The 22,668-nt window shown below is 34.3% G+C and overlaps 1 protein-coding gene across 2 annotated transcripts in view; it reads right to left on the bottom strand.

Moving 5' to 3' along the window:
• LOC132552977 (triple functional domain protein-like) overlaps positions 1 to 22,668 on the bottom strand; it is a 125,691-nt gene that overhangs the window by 98,480 nt on the left and 4,543 nt on the right. The window contains exons 1-4 of one of the 2 annotated variants that reach the window (XM_060217179.1): positions 14,455 to 14,524; positions 7,750 to 7,990; positions 7,431 to 7,524; positions 6,059 to 6,176 (exon numbers count right to left, since the gene is read on the bottom strand). In XM_060217179.1, the coding sequence (XP_060073162.1) occupies positions 6,059 to 6,176; positions 7,431 to 7,524; positions 7,750 to 7,990; positions 14,455 to 14,523 (522 nt within the window). In that variant the 5' untranslated portion in view covers position 14,524. Of the gene's footprint in view, positions 1 to 6,058; positions 6,177 to 7,430; positions 7,525 to 7,749; positions 7,991 to 14,454; positions 14,525 to 22,668 lie in introns of those variants that run through there. The other variant, XM_060217183.1, reaches the window with a different exon arrangement.

Here is a 22,668-nt window from a genome sequence, read left to right on the forward strand (position 1 = left end):
GTACTAATAAACTCACACAGCTAGCACCCATACACTCAACACACAGTTAGTACCCATATACTCAACACATAGCTAGTACCCATATACTCAACACACAGCTAGTACCCATATACTCAACACACAGTTAGTACCCATACACTCAACACACAGCTAGTACCCATATACTCAACACATAGCTAGTACCCATATACTCAACACACAGCTAGTACCCATATACTCAACACACAGCTAGTATCCATACACTCAACACACAGCTAGTATCCATACACTTAACATACAGCTAGTACCCATACACTCGACACACAGCTAGTACCCATATACTCAACACACAGCTAGTATCCATACACTCAACATACACCTAGTACCCATACACTCAACACACAGCTAGTACCCATATACTCAACACACAGCTAGTACCCATATACTCAACACACAGCTAGTACCCATATACTCAACACACAGCTAGTATCCATACACTCAACACACAGCTAGAACCCAAATACTCAACACACAGCTAGTACCCATATACTCAACACACAGCTAGTACCCATATACTCAACACAGCTAGTATCAATATACTCACCACAGCTAGTACCAATATACTCAACACAGCTAGTATCCATATACTCAACACAGCTAGTACCAATATACTCAACACAGCTAGTATCCATATACTCAACACAGCTAGTTCCCATATACTCAACACAGCTAGTTCCCATATACTCAACACAGCTAGTACCAATATACTCAACACAGCTAGTATCCATATACTCAACACAGCTAGTACCCATATTTTCACCACAGCTAGTACCCATATACTCACCAGAGCTAGATACTCACCACAGCTAGTACCCATATACTCACCACAGCTAGTACCCATATACTCACCAGAGCTAGATACTCACCACAGCTAGTACCCATATACTCACCACAGCTAGTACCCATATACTCACCACAGCTAGTACCCATATACTCAACACAGCTAGTACCCATATACTCACCACAGCTAGTACCCATATACTCAACACTGCTAGTACCTAAAACTTACCACTTGAATATTTTTGTCATTTTCTTTAAAACTTAATCAAGTCATTACTCTTATCTGAAACCTAAATAGATATATAAATCAAGCATATAATAGCATGTTTGATTCTTCTCGTCTACAACTGTTTTTTGGGTTGTTTTTTTTTAATATATAGATATATCACAGTTTTTTTGTTTTGTTTTTTAGGTTAAGTTTTTTTAGAATATCTGTAAAAATGTAAATATGAACTCTGCATTCCCTGGATTAAACAGTGAGATGACTAAAAAGTCATAGCAGGTCCTTAGTAAGAAAATAAGGACTTCTTTGAAGAGTGTAGGGATGGGTTGGGCATTTGAAACACTGTCTTAAATTTACATATATATAATGAGAACAACATTGATATAGCCATGAATCGTTCCACCTTTTTAAGTAGATGTTTTTTAAGCAGAACCCTGATTTTCCTTCAATATGGAAACACATAATAAAGATACTTAACAATTGCAGAATCTCTACAAAAACTCAAATATCTTTTTTCTGTAACTGATAAAAGATTATTACCATGAAGTGATAATAAAAAATTATCGTTTGATCGTTACAAAACAATTACTTGAAAAATGTCAGCATTAATTGAGAAACAATCATTCATTTATACTCTACAGAACAACAACTAATAAAAAGTTTATGAGAACTGATAGAAATGTTTGTAGTCTAGAAACAGCAGACAGAAGTGAAATCATAAACAAGACAGATGAAAGAGTTCTACACCATTACAACCAGATGAGCAGGTGATCACCATAGTTTTTACAAGATGTCTGAAATCTCCATAAATTGTACAAGTGTTTTCTGTTACATATTATGCCAACAGAATAAATTTCAAACCAGAAAATACTTTCTGCCTCATTCGATTTCAAATTACGGATAACATGTTTTGCGTATTAAAGTTACTTACATGTTTAACAGACTCACTCTTCTGACAATCAGATACATAAACTGAAATTTCACAAGTGAAATAGAAATTTCTTTTTGTCATTCTTATTTTTCATAATTCAGAAGTTTTGAATTCAAAATATAGGAAATATTTGTTAATCTATCATAAGTTTACCTATGATCACACGTCTACAACAAGAAATAGAATACAGTGATGTAAGAAAGACAAGTAATAAGATTTAAATCCACAAGGATTGTCCAAACCTCAAAGTACTGTGTTTTGTTCTGTAAGTACCATCAGAGCTAGTGATAACAATGAGATAAAGGGAGATAATCCTTTCAGCCTTGATGATTGAATTGTCCCCACCCTGAAGTATTTTGTTGTGTTCTGTCAGTACCATCGGAGCTTGTGATAACAATGAGATAAAGGGAGATAATCCTTTTAGCCTTGATGATTGCATTGTCCCCACCCCGAAGTATTTTGTTGTGTTCTGTCAGTACCATCGGAGCTTGTGATAACAATGAATAAAGGGCGATGACCCTTCCAGCCTTGATGATTGAATTGTCATCACTTCCAGGTATTGTGTATGCCGTATTGTAAGAGACAGTGGTAACAGTGATATGAAGGGAGATAATTCTTACAGCCTTGTTGGACTGTCCACTGTTATTCTCATTTATTGAAGTGTCCATCCACACTTCCGTGTTTGAAGGCAAAGTTCAAAGCTATTTATAAAAGTGAAATAAAGGGAGATAATTGTATTGCCTAAGTAATGGTATATATATATCTTAAATATCATATACTGATTAATATTTATCTCTGTCAACAGTCAAGTAAAATAGGCAGAAATACAGACAGGTAAAGGTGGGTCTACAGTCATAGTCAAGTACAATAGACAGAGATACAGACAGGTAAAGGTGGGTCTACAGTCTTAGTCAAGTACAATAGGCAGAGATACAGACAGGTAAAGGTGGGTCTACAGTCATAGTCAAGTACAATAGGCAGAGATACAGACAGGTAAAGGTGGGTCTACAGTCATAGTCAAGTACAATAGACAGAGATACAGACAGGTAAAGGTGGGTCTACAGTCATAGTCAAGTACAATAGACAGAGATACAGACAGGTAAAGGTGGGTCTACAGTCATAGTCAAGTAAAATAGACAGAGATACAGACAGGTAAAGGTGGGTCTACAGTCATAGTCAAGTACAATAGACAGAGATACAGACAGGTAAAGGTGGGTCTACAGTCATAGTCAAGTAAAATAGGCAGAAATACAGACAGGTAAAGGTGGGTCTACAGTCATAGTCAAGTACAATAGACAGAGATACAGACAGGTAAAGGTGGGTCTACAGTCATAGTCAAGTAAAATAGGCAGAAATACAGACAGGTAAAGGTGGGTCTACAGTCATAGTCAAGTACAATAGACAGAGATACAGACAGGTAAAGGTGGGTCTACAGTCATAGTCAAGTAAAATAGGCAGAAATACAGACAGGTAAAGGTGGGTCTACAGTCATAGTCAAGTACAATAGACAGAGATACAGACAGGTAAAGGTGGGTCTACAGTCATAGTCAAGTACAATAGACAGAGATACAGACAGGTAAAGGTGGGTCTACAGTCATAGTCAAGTACAATAGGCAGAGATACAGACAGGTAAAGGTGGGTCTACAGTCATAGTCAAGTACAATAGACAGAGATACAGACAGGTAAAGGTGGGTCTACAGTAATAATCAAGTAAAATAGGCAGAAATACAGACAGGTAAAGGTGGGTCTACAGTCATAGTCAAGTACAATAGACAGAGATACAGACAGGTAAAGGTGGGTCTACAGTCATAGTCAAGTAAAATAGGCAGAAATACAGACAGGTAAAGGTGGGTCTACAGTCATAGTCAAGTACAATAGGCAGAAATACAGACAGGTAAAGGTGGGTCTACAGTCATAGTCAAGTACAATAGACAGAGATACAGACAGGTAAAGGTGGGTCTACAGTCATAGTCAAGTACAATAGGCAGAGATACAGACAGGTAAAGGTGGGTCTACAGTCATAGTCAAGTAAAATAGGCAGAAATACAGACAGGTAAAGGTGGGTCTACAGTCATAGTCAAGTACAATAGACAGAGATACAGACAGGTAAAGGTGGGTCTACAGTCATAGTCAAGTACATTAGACAGAGACTGAGACAGGTGAAGAAGGGTGGAGGCTATGGACAGGAAATTCCACAGGTGATCAATTTGTGTTGATACAGTGTAAAGGGTTGTAAATGAGAGTAGCATGAGTGTGATGGGAAGGGGCAGTCAAGGTTAAAGTGAATAGGATTTAGGATGGCAGGAAGAAATAGGATGGGGCAATCAGTGTGAAAGGATGTTGGATTCAGATTTGCAGGAAGATATTGAAAGGGCAGTTGATGTGAAAGGATGTAGGATTTAGGTTGAAAGGAAGAGGCGGTCAAAGAAGTAAAGTCATGTATTTTGTGTTTTTCTTCCATGCTAAATGCCACGAGTACACTACTGACTTACCTTACCATTGAAGACATCAGAAACAGACCTCTGAAATCAGGAGATGTTCCCTTGGCTGCTCCATCACAGCAATCTTCTTTACAAAAATCCGTAACCTACCTTCGTTTGTAATCATATCACAAAAGCAAAGGTCTTTTTTACATCACATTATTATAAGTCATAATGCTGAAAATAATCTTAGTATTTAATTTTACCAGCAAACTCTTTTTATCACAAACATAGAAGCAACCCAGACTTAGTAATCTTTGTATCTACTTTAACCAGCAAACTCTTTTTATCACAAACATGGAAGTAACCCAGACAAGGACACATGCCATATCAAATGACTTATATTTGCGATATTCCTAAATGCTCCTAAAATCACAAAAACTGTAATATTATTTAAAAAGTCCATTTTGAATGTGTTTTTCAGAAAACAATCCATAAGAATTCTTTTAATACTCCTGACAAAATATCCATGTTGTGATAAAATTAGAATTTTCTGTTCCTACCTTTAAGATCAATGCTTAAGTCTAGGTTACCATTTAAGTACATGGTAAAGTTGTTTACTACCAATTCCAATTCCTATAATCCTGCCAAGAAATAAAGAGGTTCTAAATTTTGAAGAAAGTACAAAGCACATTAATCAATTGTTCAGACAAATGACTAGTGTGAAACATACTAACACTTGACAAATGTATTGTACAATAAGGTAAGGAATTGACCAATTTTTTCAGCTGTACTATAATCCTATGTTTGCTATATGTGTACATAAAATGTAGCCAAACTGACTACAGTACATTGTTACCATCTTGTGTACTTCATTTTTTGACTATAATTCTGTTTCCTTTATTTTCTACCTTAGTGTACATATAATTGTAGCGGAACAGGACAGGGTCAATCGTCGACAACCAGTTAGCTCAGCATCTGTCTAAGAGTTCACAAGGTCCCTGGTTCGAACCCCAGTCTGGCCGAACAATATTCTGCACCTGTTACATTTGGTGCCATGACCAAATCTTGTTTCTAGTAGTAGGTGTATGCTTAACAAGGGATAAGCAAAACATGGATTGTTTGATGTGATGTCTTTGGGGGCAAAGACTTAAAATTAAGGAGGGAGGAATGTCACGGAACTGGACGGGTCGATCATCTGAGACCAGTTAGCTCTGTCGATAGAGCATCTGTCTAGATTTCGGAAGTTCCCTGGTTCGAACCCCAGTCTGGCCGCGCATTTTTCAACTCCTGTTACATAGTACAGCTGAAAAAGTTGGTTGATACCTAACCATCTTGTACTATATGTACATCAGTGCTAGTATGCTCTACACTGGTCATTTGTCTGATGAAGGTGACTGTGTTACAAGTCATTGATACTTTACACTTAAATCTTCTACTGGTTGTGTCATAAGAACTTCTATTCTATTATTTCATTGCTATTGCATAATTGAAATCGTAAAGAGCACAGATCTCCATCTTCCATTGAAAATTCCTAAACATAACAACCATCGAATGCTTTAAGAGAGAATATCGAAAATCATTATAAACAACTGTACCATCTACTGATTTGAACAAGTACGAACAAACATTAAACATAAAACAAACATGAAGTGAGTTGCCTACCTTGAGTCGCATCATTCTGCCATCAGGTGGCACTGCTGTGTGTGATTCCAAGATGGTGACTGTCTGTTTCTCCATCTTGGGTTGACTAAGTTTGCGTACAGGAGTTGTCAACCATTTTCTTAAAACAAATTTTTTTTTTACATGACACAGATCTGTACTCTTAAATCCAAAAGCAATCAACACTCATTATAACTGGTTATACAAGTTGATGTTTATTTGAGTCAAACATTCAATTTATCAATCTACATGTGTATATTTTTGCAGGTAAGAGATATGACAGAATTAATACATCAATGTAATACATATGCCCTGCCAGCAACCAATGAAACAAACAATATATTTTCTTTAAATTCAAAGAGAGTGACTCCAAAAATACGTTGACCACAAAATATTATCTTATTACAATACACATAAAATATCAGTTGTGTTATCTAGAAACCTGAAACAAAACAAAATTATCTGGTGATGAAGTGACCAGAAGGATTTTTCAGAAGGACACATACTTTATAATATATTTCCTTATCAGTTATCCCAGTCATCTTAGCCTAAACCCTATGTTACATTGACAAGTCTGACACTTTTGAAATTACATATGGTATCACATCAACAACAATTTGTAAATATTAACAAGTCCCCTGTACTATATATTTGTATTTCTATAATCTTATCAAAACTATGATCACGTCAGGAAAGTCTACAACGCTAACATCTTGTGTTCATATTATGCTATCTTTGGCACTAAATACATACAACAAACATATTACTACACCTGCCACAGAGGTATCACAGACATATAATCAGTGAAAGTGTTGACTCTACAGGAAGATAAGGTGAATAGCTTTCCAACCACCCTTCAAAGATTAAAACTTTACCTCAAATTTCTTTCCATTTTCTATAATCTAGTTTGAGATAGGAAACCAAATGTCTGAACAGTTAATGTAAGATTGAAAAGAATTTCTGCAAGAATTCACCACAGTGTTTCTGGCAATTTAGTGACTAAGTTATGTATACAAAGATTCTTCAGCCAATCATAATAAAGATGTAAGATTTTCTGCTGGTATTCCCACCAATCAGAATCATGATAAGTCTCTGTAATGATGTTGATTATTGTTTTATTATGTTGTGTAACAGGTCAGTGTCCAGAAGACAATTTGTAAATGGATATCAGCCAACCAGAACTCAATTAACAAATTGTGAGAAGATATGAGCCAATCAGCACTCAATTAACATGATGTGATAAGAAATGAGCCAATAAGAATTGAGGTACTGGATATCATGAAATTTATCACTAGAAAGTGATTTCTGGTGCATCAGCCAATCAGAATCTAAATGAGATGACTTACAACCAATGAAAAATGAGATAAGGTCTTACCTGAAGCTAGGTTTCCTCTTGCTCATTGGTGAAGCAACGTTGAGAGCTACCATAGAAGAGCTAGGGCTTGCATCTCCAGCCATACCTAATGTCTCTACAAACAAAAAGGTTAAAATGAGTAAATACTGATACACCTATAATCTATACTGGTCCTCACTTTCCTTTATCTCAGGTCTAGTTTTCTACATAAAATTTCAATAGAGCTATTCTATAGCTCATTATTTCAAAATTAGAATTAACTCAATAAAATGCCAGAGAAAGATCACTTAAAATGTGTGACTATAAAATGTTTAACTGACAGTGATAATTATATTCTAACCATCCAGATCCATACTGCTTCTTGATCCTGGCCCTCGCATCACTGGTAGGGGTTTGAGAGTGGATAGGGGTACAAGCCCCTGACTGGGTTCTCCCTCACCGGGCGGAGTAAGGGACTTCACTAAGCACCAGTTTGGTTCTCCAGGAGTGGGGTCGAGTATTTCCACTTGCTGTCCTCTTTGGATTGTCAGTTCGGAGTTATTAGCTGCAGCGTAATCCTCAATAACAATACTGATATCACCCTGTAACATGGAAATGGAAAACAGTTTTATTATGTCACCAGGATCTACTGGCAATATCAGTATCACTACCAGTGTATAAATGTAACGAGAGGGAAAAATGTGACTTAGTCTTCTATATCAGTCGGCCTCTGACTACCTTCTCTGGATAGAAGCTTTTACTGAAACTGTCTGGCATTCTCACAGCTGTCTCATCCTGCTAAACTCTGACTTCCTTCTCTGGATAGAAGCTTTTACTGAAACTGTCTGGCATTCTCACAGCTGTCTCATCCTGCTAAACTCTGACTTCCTTCTCTGGATAGAAGCTTTTACTGAAACTGTCTGGCATTCTCACAGCTGTCTCATCCTGCTAAACTCTGACTTCCTTCTCTGGATAGAAGCTTTTACTGAAACTGTCTGGCATTCTCACAGCTGTCTCATCCTGCTAAACTCTGACTTCCTTCTCTGGATAGAAGCTTTTACTGAAACTGTCTGGCATTCTCACAGCTGTCTCATCCTGCTAAACTCTGTCATTGTACAAAGTCTTGAACTCCAAAGAAACCCATACTTCCTTTAGCAGTAATTTAATTTTATGTCAAATTTAATGAGAAATAGAAAATGCATTGCTAGGAGCAGTATTAAAGCCCAAAATGTTTGGCATGATCTGTAAAAATAAAGCTCACCACTGAATATCATACAAAAGGGTCTGGCTGCTGTGATGACTAGACAGTTTAAACTGATTCTGTGTTTCATATCAATGTTCAGAATGATTCCGCATTCCTTGATTAAATTCCCTTATTATACTAAAACAAGAGAGGTAATACACAAAAATCAAAACAGTGATACTCTCTAACACAGAACTTCAAACTGAGAATTATACATTGAAAACCTGTATCAAACAATTCTCTGACATTAAAACATTTATCCTATAGAGATCTTTCAATGTTTTCATTTTTTGCATACTTGGTAAACTATTATCCTTTTTTCTATCTAAGTTTTTTAGACCTGTCATTACTCTCTCAATATAATAAAGTTTCTCATATTTCATTTCTTTTAGTTGTATCCAATGACTTCGCAAAAATTAAATTCAAATTAAAAAAAAAATCCTGATGTAAGGTATCCATAGGAAAAGGTGAATGTTTCGTTATAATTAATTCTAACAAGCAAAATGGGAAGAGGGTGAAAATGTGAGTCCCTGTTATCTACAAACAACAGATATTTTCTCTTGCTGGAAATGAATTAATGAAGAACTGTTTAAAAAATCTTTTTGATGTAGCCAACGTTTTGGCTAGAGAACATGTTTAGAAACACATGAGGAATATCAGCACTTGTTTACCTGCCAGACCTTACCTTCTAAAACTACTTGGACTCTAAACCACAGCCTTAGTTTCCCCCCATCATTAGAAATTAATTGATTTCTATTCCCTTTTCCCATACATTCCCCTTTTCTCAAGCACCATTTGTCTCATTCTTCCGACACTCCCCAATCTATTCGTTACCTCTGTTCTGAACTCTCCCTTTTTCTCACGCACCATTTGTCTCATTCTTCCGACATTCTCTAATATTTTCGTTACCACCATTCTGAACACACCCACCATCTTACCAGATTACCTCCCTTTCTCTTAACCCACAATCATACCACACAGATTACCTTCCTTATTCTTTATCAACCACATTACCACAAAGATTACCTTCCTTATTCTTTATCAATCACATTACCACATAGATTAACTCCCTTTTTCTTTACCAACCACATTACCACATAGATTATCTCCCTTTTCTTTGACAACCACCTTACCACACAGATTACCTCCCTTTTCTTTGACAACCACCTTTCCACAAAGGCTATCTCCCCCTTTCTCTTTGACAACCACCTTTCCACAAAGGCTATCTCCCCCTTTCTCTTTGACAACCACCTTTCCACAAAGGCTATCTCCCTTTACCTTAACACAATCTTACTACATAGATTACCTCCCTTTTTCTTTTCCCGCCACCTTACCACACAGATTACCTCCCTTTTTCCTTTCACAGACAATACAGAATAGATATGTTATTAACATAGACACCCATTGGCACCATAACCAGTTAAATTCTCTTCAGTCCGAGACAGACATGAGTACTTTCGTCGCTGTACTTAAATCTTGTTACATGGCAAACATAATTATGTAAATGTTCCTTCGTTTTAACATTGTGACCCCCTACTCATCTAATCTTATTTATTTCTTTGCCCAGCAAAACTAATTTGTCGTATTAGTGACTTATGTGAAAACATTTTGATGGCTGAAGATCAACCAATTCCTGTCTGAATAATTAACTTCAAAACTGATTTGACAAAATTTATCGACAGATGTTTTTTAAAGATTTGTAGAGAAGAGTTTACTTAAGATAGATGATCATAACAGACAATGGTCTTTCTAAACAGGTGATCATAACAGACAATGGTCTTTCTAAACAGGTGATCATAACAGACAATGGTCTTTCTAAACAGGTGATCATAACAGACAAGTGGTCATTTTAGACATGTGATCATAACAGACAAATGGTCATTTAAGACAGGTGATTATCACAGACAATGGTCTTTCTAAACAGGTGATCATAACAGACAAGTGGTCATTTTAGACAGGTGACCATAACAGACAAGTGGTCATTTTAGACAGGTGATTATCACAGACAATGGTCTTTCTAAACAGGTGATCAAAACAGACAAGTGGTCATTTTAGACAGGTGATCATAACAGACAATGGTCTTTCTAAACAGGTGATAATAACAGACAAGTGGTCATTTTAGACATGTGATCATAACAGACAAATGGTCATTTTTGACAGGTGATTATAACAGACAATGGTCTTTCTAAACAGGTGATCATAACAGACAAGTGGTCATTTTAGACAGGTGATTTTAACAGACAAGTGGTCATTTTAGACAGGTGATTATAACAGACAAGTGGTCATTTTAGACAGGTGATCATAACAGACAAGTGGTCATTTTATCCAGGTGATCATACAGACAAGTGGTCATTTTAGACAGGTGATTATCACAGACAATGGTCTTTCTAAACAGGTGATCATAACAGACAAGTGGTCATTTTAGACAGGTGATCATAACAGACAAGTGGTCATTTTAGACAGGTGATCATAACAGACAAGTGGTCATTTTAGACAGGTGATTATAACAGTTTGTTGTTATCACTAAGCATGTCTTTACCATGAGTGTGATGCAGGACTGTTATGTTTTACAAGACTTCCTTTCAAACACTTTATTTAAGATTTTGATGTTTTACAGGTCCCCACACTCCTACAAATGTTTTCCATCTGTCTATAACTGGAATAATCAGCTGACAGGCTACAAAAGATTGCAGTTAATTAGATCATAACACTGTACAAAGGGGCTAGTACCTATTCAGTTCATGTGGAGAAATATAGAAATTAAGGTACACTTAATATAGAACAAGATCTCTACTGATGGAATATGTACCAGACGAAATGCATAGAAATCTGTTAATCTTGAACAGATGTTAGAAACAGAAAATTGATTGTTTACCTATTTAGATCATGTTCAAGTTTCAAAACTTTCAAAACTTGCATGTAAAAAAAAAAAATGACAAGAAGGCCATGGCCCTTTGCGGTCATCTGACAATCCATGAATGAACAAGTCTGATAGCAAAACACAATATTCACTAATGGTTGTCTGACAAATCTGATGATTTCAAATTTTGAACATTCCTTGAAAGTATGAGAACTTGATGAAAGGTAGGTTCTGTGCATAAAAACAGTTGAACCATCATGTTACAAAATAACTACTGTGGTTACCTTGTTGGAAGTTTTGTTCAGGCTGAAAATACTTTAACAAATCAAACTCCAAGTATTTTTCTCATTGGTATGAATGAAACTTGAGAAGTAGTTCAGACTATTTGTCCTAGATGAATTATGTTTGATTTTGGACCAAAGCAAAAACTAAGATTTGGTCAGGATCACTTCATTTGATATCAATGCCACGCCCTGATAATGTTTCAGGCCAAATTTGGTTGAAATCTACCAAGGCTATAAGAAGAAGTGTTTTGAGGCAAAATAACATCTAACCTACGACGGAGGATGTATGACGGATGACGACGGACAAAAGGCGATTCCCAGATGACCTAAAACAATGTTGACTTTGGACAAAAATTATCAAATATCATTCCATCTCGACCATTTCACCTTGGAAAGACACAACTTTCAGAATTCTAAACAAAATTTTGTAGGATAGTTTTCTGATAAAGTCGTGTATATATTTACCAGAATGACTAGGGGATATAAATGACTCTTTGATGCAGGGCTGATGTTTCAAATTCACATTAGCTAGGACGACTCTATTAACATTTCTATAAAATTTACCACAAGCTTTTCTATTTTGCTTGTCTGTCAAAATGCCAGATTTCTAATCATTTCCAAATACCATTTTCTCTTTCAGTAGTGCCAAATGTACCTGTAATAGACTTCCATAGTAATAACTTACAACTAACTTTTACATCATAATGTAGCCATTTCAAATGAATTCTCATCAATTTAATCAAAAGTTATGATATAAATTAGATCAAAGTTTCTGGATCATACCCTGCACGATTCAATTTTTACCAGGAATATAGTTTATTTCAGGGATATAGTTTCTTCCAAGTCTATAATTGTGTTTGTAGTCAGTTAATACTTCTGAAGAACCCCCCCCCCCCTTCCTCTTGCCTTCCCTCCCAATCCACCCTTACCTCTTCTCCTCCCTGAAATTTTCAGTTACAAAATTTATCAGCTATGTTCATATGACAAATTCATATTCTGAGTTTTTCTCTTATCCATATTTCTGATGTTGTAAATATCAAGAAGAGTTACTCCCCCTTGCTACCGAACTATTCACCATTCATTTCGATACTGTGCATTCCTTAATCAGAGGTAGCCACACCAGTAAAGCATAAGCTTGTTTTTTTATTTTGTCTGTTTTTGTTTTTGTTTTCAAATGCATATATTCAGAAATATCAGCCCACATACATTATTGGACATGTAAACCAAACACTTCATTTATAAAATTCCTCAACACATAATCCACGAAAGTGCAAAGTGTTAAACTGCATTTGATGGTACTACAGACCTTTCAAAAAAAGAAATTTATGTAATACCAACATGTCATCATGTAATCCAAACTCAAAGTCCATTTAAATTATGGCAAAATATGAGCGAAAGAAAGATTTACACACAGACTCCTAAAAAAGTACAAGGAAAATAAGACCAGGTGTTCTGGAAGTTAAGCGTCTTCTGCTTCATCAACGATATTTGCAACGTAACCCTTGGTCAATCCAAGTAAGTAATGTCATGTTTTCAAATGAAAACAAGGTATACAACAAGGAACCAAAAAACAAACTAACTAGTGCTTAGTGAGTGGGAATTTTAAATTGCAGATTTTCTTCAATTTTTTTAGGAAAATATTTATTGTCATACAGAAAAATAATATCAACATTATCATATAAGTTTAATGGTATGTACAATATAGATATTTCAAAATACAGCATTAAGAAAGATATCTGTGGTTAACTGGAATGAAATGTAACTGAAGGCTAGAAACCAGAACTGAAAACAAACTTGATGTTGAGTAGTAAACTGATCATTCTATAACTAGTATTTACTGAGGTATAAAGATTTAACGTTGAAGCCATGAAAGAAATACTAAGGAATGATCGTGAAATATTTCTTTTATATATGCAATAATGTCCTACCATAATTAGCATAAAACAAATATTTTAGATACAACGAATGAATTCAAGCTACAGTAACATTTTTCAATGTTGATGTATCAAAGTTCAATATCTAAATATTCAAGGTCACAACACTCAGTTTTACGATGAAAATACAAATAATCAAGGTCACAGAACAATGTTTTAAGGTCAACATACACATATCTAAGGTCACAGAACAATGTTTTAAGGTCAACATACACATATCTAAGGTCACAGAACAATGTTTTAAGGTCAACATACACATATCTAAGGTCACAGAACAATGTTTTAAGGTCAACATACACATATCTAAGGTCACAGAACAATGTTTTAAGGTCAACATACACATATCTAAGGTCACAGAACTATGTTTTAAGGTCAACATACACATATCTAAGGTCACAGAACTATGTTTTAAGGTCAACATACACATATCTAAGGTCACAGAACAATGTTTTAAGGTCAACATACACATATCTAAGGTCACAGAACTATGTTTTAAGGTCAACATACACATATCTAAGGTCACAGAACAATGTTTTAAGGTCAACATACACATATCTAAGGTCACAGAACAATGTTTTAAGGTCAACATACACATATCTAAGGTCACAGAACAATGTTTTAAGGTCAACATACACATATCATATGTTTTAAGGTCTAGATATAAATATTCAATATAGTTTGACTGCCATGTTGTACACTGATATGACCCTTGGTTCTAGTTCAGAATAACTAAAGCTCCTATTACCTTCTTCCTTTTGAAGTTTTTCCAGTGGGCTAATTTTACCATCATCATTCCTAAATATTGAAACGCCATAGTCCCAAAGCCCAAGAAACAGCCAATAAAATGTGAATGTAAACAACACACAACAGCTCCACTTCCTGTCTTACAGGTAATTCCTGTCACTCTAGTACATCAAAATACACCTGACTTCCTGTAGCATTCATTTCCTTGGAGTTTTTCAGGTCTGCTACCACAGAAACTTGACTCCAGAAGTGATACCAAGGAGAGTATATCCCCACACAACACTATCAGAACATTGAACTTGCCTTTATAACACTTGGTGTAATTGCTTAACCTAACTATCATCTTTTTGTCTTTTCCTTTTGTTATTTTATTTCCCCCTTTTATCAAAACAAGAAATAAAAAATACAGAAGTCAAAAGAATACTTATCTCCAATACAAATATTCAGATTTGTTAAAAACCTTACACAATGCTAGGAGATTTAGGCCACAGAATTTCCATCATTTACATGGAAATAAAAAGAAATTTAAAACAGATCAGTAATATTAAAATAACAATTTATCATTTCATCAAAAAATGTTTGGTCATAGCTGTTTAAATCTATTTTTTGTACTGATAACACATGTAACACCCAGACTCGTTTCACAGAATCTATGTAAACTGATAGTGAAATTGTTTTTTTCTTACATTATAACTTTAATCCAACAGAATCCTGACACAAAATTAACCAGAATCATTGAATTTTTTTTTGAAGATCTGACATGTGCAGTTATGTCATTCCATAGAAAGCTGAAATTATTGTGCAAGAAAATGACGGGCAGTTTGCTATAGAAGCTGGTAACTTTGATAATATCCAAATGAATTAAATATTGAAATGCAATCAAACTTTAAGACTCATAAGATTGATCTAGCGTAATTAAGAAATAATGTTACAGCAGTGTAAAATTTTTCCAGTGTTAAACTTTTCCAATGTAAAACTCAATGGAAAGTAAAATCCAGTGTAAACACCAGCTGGAGTTTCAGCAATCCATCTGGTGTAAAACTTTCAGTGTAAAACTTGCTTGAAGAGTTACAATTTGACACCAACTATCCCAAGTAAAGGCTTCTCCAAGTAGGAATCCAGTTGTGTAGCAGTATCCACAGTGTTGATGGATCTAATTACATTAGAATGTAGTTGGACATTGCCTTCTGTTACAACACCAAAGTTACACACTATTACCATACTACATAGGCCCTAGAGGAGCTTCTGGCACTGTGGTGGGTGGCTCCAGGCTCTACACCAGTGTGTGATGGTGTATCTTGTGTACAATCTTACAGGGAGGTTATCTCTACTAATATCATGTTTTTACAGCATACATCAGAAATTCAACTCCTGACAGCAAATCTTTATATCATACAAATTATTAAGATTCCAAATTCTATTGATTTAACTTTTTTTTAATCTTTATATTTCTACTCAAAACTATAAAATCATCCTACAGCATTAAACATTTCAACAAACTATCATTTCTCTTATCAAATATTTCTACAGACTTATTTCTCTTATCAAACATTTCTACAGACTTATTTCTCTTATCAAACATTTCTACAGACTTATTTCTCTTATCAAACATTTCTACAGACTGTCATTTCCCTTATCAAATATTTCTACAGACTTATTTCTCTTATCAAACATTTCTACAAACTTATTTCTCTTATCAAACATTTCTACAGACTTATTTCTCTTATCAAACATTTCTACAAACTTATTTCTCTTATCAAATATTTCTACAGACTTACTTCTCTATCAAACATTTCTACAGACTTATTTCTCTTATCAAACATTTCTTTCTACAGACTTATTTCTCTTATCAAACATTTCAAATATTTCTACAGACTTATTTCTCTTATCAAACATTTCAAATATTTCTACAGACTTATTTCTCTTATCAAACATTTCTACAAACTGTTATTTCTCTTATCAAACATTTCTACATACTTATTTCTCTTATCAAATATTTCAAATATTTCTACAGACTTATTTCTCTTATCAAATATTTCTACAAACCTATTTCTCTTATCAAACATTTCTACAGACTTATTTCTCTTATAAAATATTTCTACAGACTTATTTCTCTTATCAAACATTTCTTTCTACAGACTTATTTCTCTTATCAAATATTTCTACAGACTTATTTCTGTTATCAAACATTTCTACAGACTTATTTCTCTTATCAAACATTTCTACAAATTTATTTCTCTTATCAAACATTTCTACAAACTTATTTCCCTTATCAAACATTTCTACAAACTTATTTCTCTTATCAAACATTTCTACAAATTTATTTCTCTTATCAAACATTTCTACAAACTTATTTCCCTTATCAAACATTTCTACAAACTTATTTCTCTTATCAAACATTTCTACAGACTGTCATTTCCCTTATCAAATATTTCTACAGACTAATTTCTCTTATCAAACATTTCTACAAACTTATTTCTCTTATCAAACATTTCTACAGACTTATTTCTCTTATCAAATATTTCTACAGACTTATTTCTCTATCAAATATTTCTACAGACTTATTTCTCTATCAAATATTTCTACAGACTTATTTCTCTTATCAAACATTTCTGTAGACGTATTTCTCTTATCAAATATTTCTACAGACTTATTTCTCTTATCAAACATTTCTACAGACTTAATTCTATTATCTTTTATCAAATTTTATCAAATTTTTTCATGCTTTTTTCTACTTCTTTTTCATTTAAATTTTTTAGATATTTATCACTCATGCTTTAAGAAGTATTTCTTCTGTAATCGCCTCACATATAGTTCACATAGGGATTACTATGTTTTATGACCAAATGTTTTTAATATATACTGATTATTTTGTATCATATAAAGCCTGGTGTCCTCTCAAAGCTTGTCTTGGCACTCACAACCCTTAAAATCTGGTCAAAATTCACTTCTTGAAAATATCCTAACTTGATAACCAATAAGAAATCAGACAAAAACAGCCTAACTTGATATCCAGAAAGACATCAGACAAAAACAGCCTAACTTAATATCCAGAGAGACATCAGACAAAAACAGCCTAACTTAATATCAAGAAAGACATCAGACAAAAACAGCCTAACTTAATATCAAGAAAGACATCAGACAAAAACAGCCTAACTTGACATACAGAAAGACATCAGACAAAAACAGCCTAACTTGACATACAGAAAGACATCAGACAAAAACAGCCTAACTTAATATCCAGAAAGACACCAGACAAAAACAGCCTAACTTGACATACAGAAAGACATTAGACAAAAACAGCCTAACTTGACATACAGAAAGACATAAGACAAAAACAGCCTAACTTGATATCAATGAGAAATCAGACAAAAACAGCCTAACTTAATATCAAGAAAGACATCAGACAAAAACAGCCTAACTTAATATCAATAAGAAATCAGACAAAAACAGCCTAACTTAATATCCAGAAAGACATCAGACAAAAACAGCCTAACTTGATATCAATAAGAAATCAGACAAAAACAGCCTAACTTAATATCAATAAGAAATCAGACAAAAACAGCCTAACTTAATATCAAGAAAGACATCAGACAAAAACAGCCTAACTTAATATCAATAAGAAATCAGACAAAAACAGCCTAACTTAATATCAATAAGAAATCAGACAAAAACAGCCTAACTTAATATCCAGAAAGACATCAGACAAAAACAGCCTAACTTGATATCAATGAGAAATCAGACAAAAACAGCCTAACTTGATATCAATAAGAAATCAGACAAAAACAGCCTAACTTAATATCAAGAAAGACATCAGACAAAAACAGCCTAACTTGATATCAATAAGAAATCAGACAAAAACAGCCTAACTTAATATCAATAAGAAATCAGACAAAAACAGCCTAACTTAATATCAAGAAAGACATCAGACAAAAACAGCCTAACTTAATATCAAGAAGGACATCAGACAAAAACAGCCTAACTTGATATCAATGAGAAATCAGACAAAAACAGCCTAACTTAATATCCAGAAAGACATCAGACAAAAACAGCCTAACTTAATATCCAGAAAGACATCAGACAAAAACAGCCTAACTTAATATACAGAAAGAAATCAGACAAAAAACAGCCTAACTTGACATACAGAAAGACATTAGACAAAAACAGCCTAACTTAATATCCAGAGAGACATCAGACAAAAACAGCCTAACTTGATATCAATGAGAAATCAGACAAAAACAGCCTAACTTAATATCAAGAAAGACATCAGACAAAAACAGCCTAACTTAATATCCAGAAAGACATCAGACAAAAACCGCCTAACTTGATATCAATGAGAAATCAGACAAAAACAGCCTAACTTAATATCAAGAAAGACATCAGACAAAAACAGCCTAACTTGACATACAGAAAGAAATCAGACAAAAAACAGCCTAACTTGACATACAGAAAGACATTAGACAAAAACAGCCTAACTTGACATACAGAAAGACATCAGACAAAAACAGCCTAACTTGACATACAGAAAGAAATCAGACAAAAACAGCCTAACTTAATATCAAGAAAGACATCAGACAATAACAGCCTAACTTGACATACAGAAAGAAATCAGACAAAAACAGCCTAACTTAATATCAAGAAAGACATCAGACAAAAACAGCCTAACTTAATATCCAGAAAGACATCAGACAAAAACAGCCTAACTTGATATCAATGAGAAATCAGACAAAAACAGCCTAACTTAATATCAAGAAAGACGTCAGACAAAAACAGCCTAACTTGATATCAATAAGAAATCTGACAAAAACAGCCTAACTTAATATCCTGAAAGACATCAGACAAAAACAGCCTAACTTGACATACAGAAAGACATCAGAAAAAAACAGCCTAACTTAATATGAATAAGATATCAGACAAAAAACAGTCTATCTTGACATACAGAAGACATCAGACAAAAACAGCCTAACTTGATATCAATAAGACATCAGACAAAAACAGCCTAACTTGATATCAAGAAAGACGTCAGACAAAAACAGCCTAACTTGATATCAATAAGAAATCAGACAAAAACAGCCTAACTTGACATACAGAAAGAAATCAGACAAAAAACAGCCTAACTTGACATACAGAAAGACATCAGACAAAAACAGCCTAACTTGACATACAGAAAGACATCAGACAAAAACAGCCGAACTTAATATACAGAAAGAAATCAGACAAAAAACAGCCTAATTTGACATACAGAAAGACATCAGACAAAAACAGCCTAACTTGATATCCAGAAAGACATCAGACAAAAACAGCCTAACTTGTATCAATAAGAAATCAGACAAAAACAGCCTAACTTAATATCCTGAAAGACATCAGACAAAAACAGCCTAACTTGACATACAGAAAGAAATCAGACAAAACAGCCTAACTTAATATGAATAAGATATCAGACAAAAAACAGTCTATCTTGACATACAGAAGACATCAGACAAAAACAGCCTAACTTAATATCAATGAGAAATCAGACAAAAACAGCCTAACTTAATATCAAGAAAGACATCAGACAAAAACAGCCTAACTTGACATACAGAAAGAAATCAGACAAAAACAGCCTAACTTAATATGAATAAGATATCAGACAAAAAACAGTCTATCTTGACATACAGAAGACATCAGACAAAAACAGCCTAACTTGATATCAATAAGACATCAGACAAAAACAGCCTAACTTGATATCAATAAGAAATCAGACAAAAACAGCCTAACTTAATATCCAGAAAGACATCAGACAAAAACAGCCTAACTTGACATACAGAAAGAAATCAGACAAAAAACAGCCTAACTTGACATACAGAAAGACATCAGACAAAAACAGCCGAACTTAATATCCAGAAAGACATCAGACAATAACAGCCTAACTTGACATACAGAAAGACATCAGACAAAAACAGCCTAACTTGACATACAGAAAGACATCAGACAAAAACAGCCGAACTTAATATCCAGAAAGACATCAGACAAAAACAGCCTAACTTGACATACAGAAGACATCAGACAAAAACAGCCTAACTTGATATCCAGAAAGACATCAGACAAAAACAGCCTAACTTGATATCCACTGTGAGTTCTAAGATATAATGCATTATTTGACCAATTTCTGCTTTCTTTCTGATTTTTTGGTCAATAGTCGGAAATCACCAATACTTGTAAGTTTTATCTGAAGTTGGGCTAATTCTAAACATTGACAGGAAAACAATGTTTGACTTGTTAATGGACAGATGGCAAGCTGATAAAAAAAAAACTGAAAAAATTTAAAGAAAAGAACGGAAAATTTGATAGAACAGGTGTTTTATATCCTGGTGACTAAAACAGCATCTCCACAACAGGTAATCTAATAACCAGATTTTAAGGGACAAAAATCCTGACAACCACTTCGTCTAATTGGAGACTGTTCCACAAACACAGCAATATTCATAGAGATACCTAGTCGATCAACACTAATTACCCTGGATATTATGGTCAGTTGCTGACCACAGTTCTCTTGGACTAACACCAGTTACTGCCCACCCTGTCCAGCATCAATATCTCCATGTAAATCTATACAGTAAACATGGTCAGATCTAAGAGGAACTTGTTTCATTAAAATCAGGATATCTTCATAAAGAACATCCATATTATACAAGGCTGCAGACTAGGGGTCATCTGAAGGTCACCAGTCAAATAAAAATGGCACCCACTGGAGATATGAAGGTCAAAGTCCATTTCCCAATCAAATACCCCCTGGTTTTAACTTATTAAGTTGCTCAAATTAAGATCTGTATCAGGTTTCATAAACAAATACTGCAGTATTGATGTTTATAGGTCTGGAATTTCATTATGACATAAAACATAAAACCTGAAAATATTGAAATATTATTTCCTGACATAAAAGAAATTATTTCTCATTCCTCTATTTTGAAACTATTTAAACACTTTTTTTTCCAGTCTGAGTGCAAATTTTTTATCTCAAAATTTCACAAATTTTTTCAATATCAGCAAAAAAGAAGAAAATGTTCCTACACGTGCTGAAAAGGTAGCTTCCTAATATACAAAGGTTTGGATCCAGATGTGAAACTTGGCAGGATGCGTGACGATGTTGGCAGTTGGGAAATCAATATAAAGAGAGAACTACACACCCACCACTAATGAGTCAACTAATAGGTCATTTTTTATTGTAGCTCATGTCAGTAGGACAGCTTTACTGTATCTATGATTTACTAAAGCATCATTATTATCATCACATTTGTCACTGTCATCTTCGTCATCATCATCATCATCATCATCATCATCATCATCATCATCATCACCATTATCATCATCATCATAGTCGTCACTGTTGTCATTTGTCATTGACATCATCACATCACCATCATCATCATCATCATCATCATCATCATCATCATCATCATCATCATCATCATCATCACCACCACCACCACCACCACCACCACCACCACCATCATCATCATCATCATCATCATCATCATCATCACTGTTGTCATCATCACATCACCATTATCATTATAATCATCAAACTAGTTACACTTCAGATATTCCCCACACACAAAAACAGCTAACAGATGGTTTTTGATGAGTCAGTTTGAACAGATGATGTCTGATTTTCCTGCTGTACACTTACAAATGTATTTCTGGAGTTTTTGTCTTTCACAATCAAATTAATTATCATTACAATGAAACCTTGACCTTTTTCCATACAATGTAACTTGACCTTTAGCATTATAATGTAACCCAGACCTTTACCATTATCATTTAACCTTGACCTTTATCATTACAATGTAAAGTTGATCTTTATCATAACCATTTAACTGTGATTTTTATCTAAACAATGTAACCTTGACCTTTATTATAACCATTTAACTCTGATCTGTATCATTACAATGTAACCTTGACCTTTATCATAACCATTTAACTCTGATCTGTATCATTACAATGTAACCTTGACCTTTATCATAACCATTTAACTCTGATCTGTATCATTACAATGTAACCTTGACCTTTATCATAACCATTTAACTCTGATCTGTATCATTACAATGTAACCATGACCTTTATCATAACCATTTAACTCTGATCTGTATCATTACAATGTAACCTTGACCTTTATCATAACCATTTAACTCTGATCTGTATCATTACAATGTAACCTTGACCTTTATCATAACCA

This window comes from Ylistrum balloti, unplaced genomic scaffold (genome assembly GCF_031769215.1).
Source record: "Ylistrum balloti isolate Yb309-2 unplaced genomic scaffold, AGI_CSIRO_Ybal_v1 Utg370290, whole genome shotgun sequence".
Classification (NCBI taxonomy): Eukaryota; Metazoa; Mollusca; class Bivalvia; order Pectinida; family Pectinidae; genus Ylistrum; species Ylistrum balloti.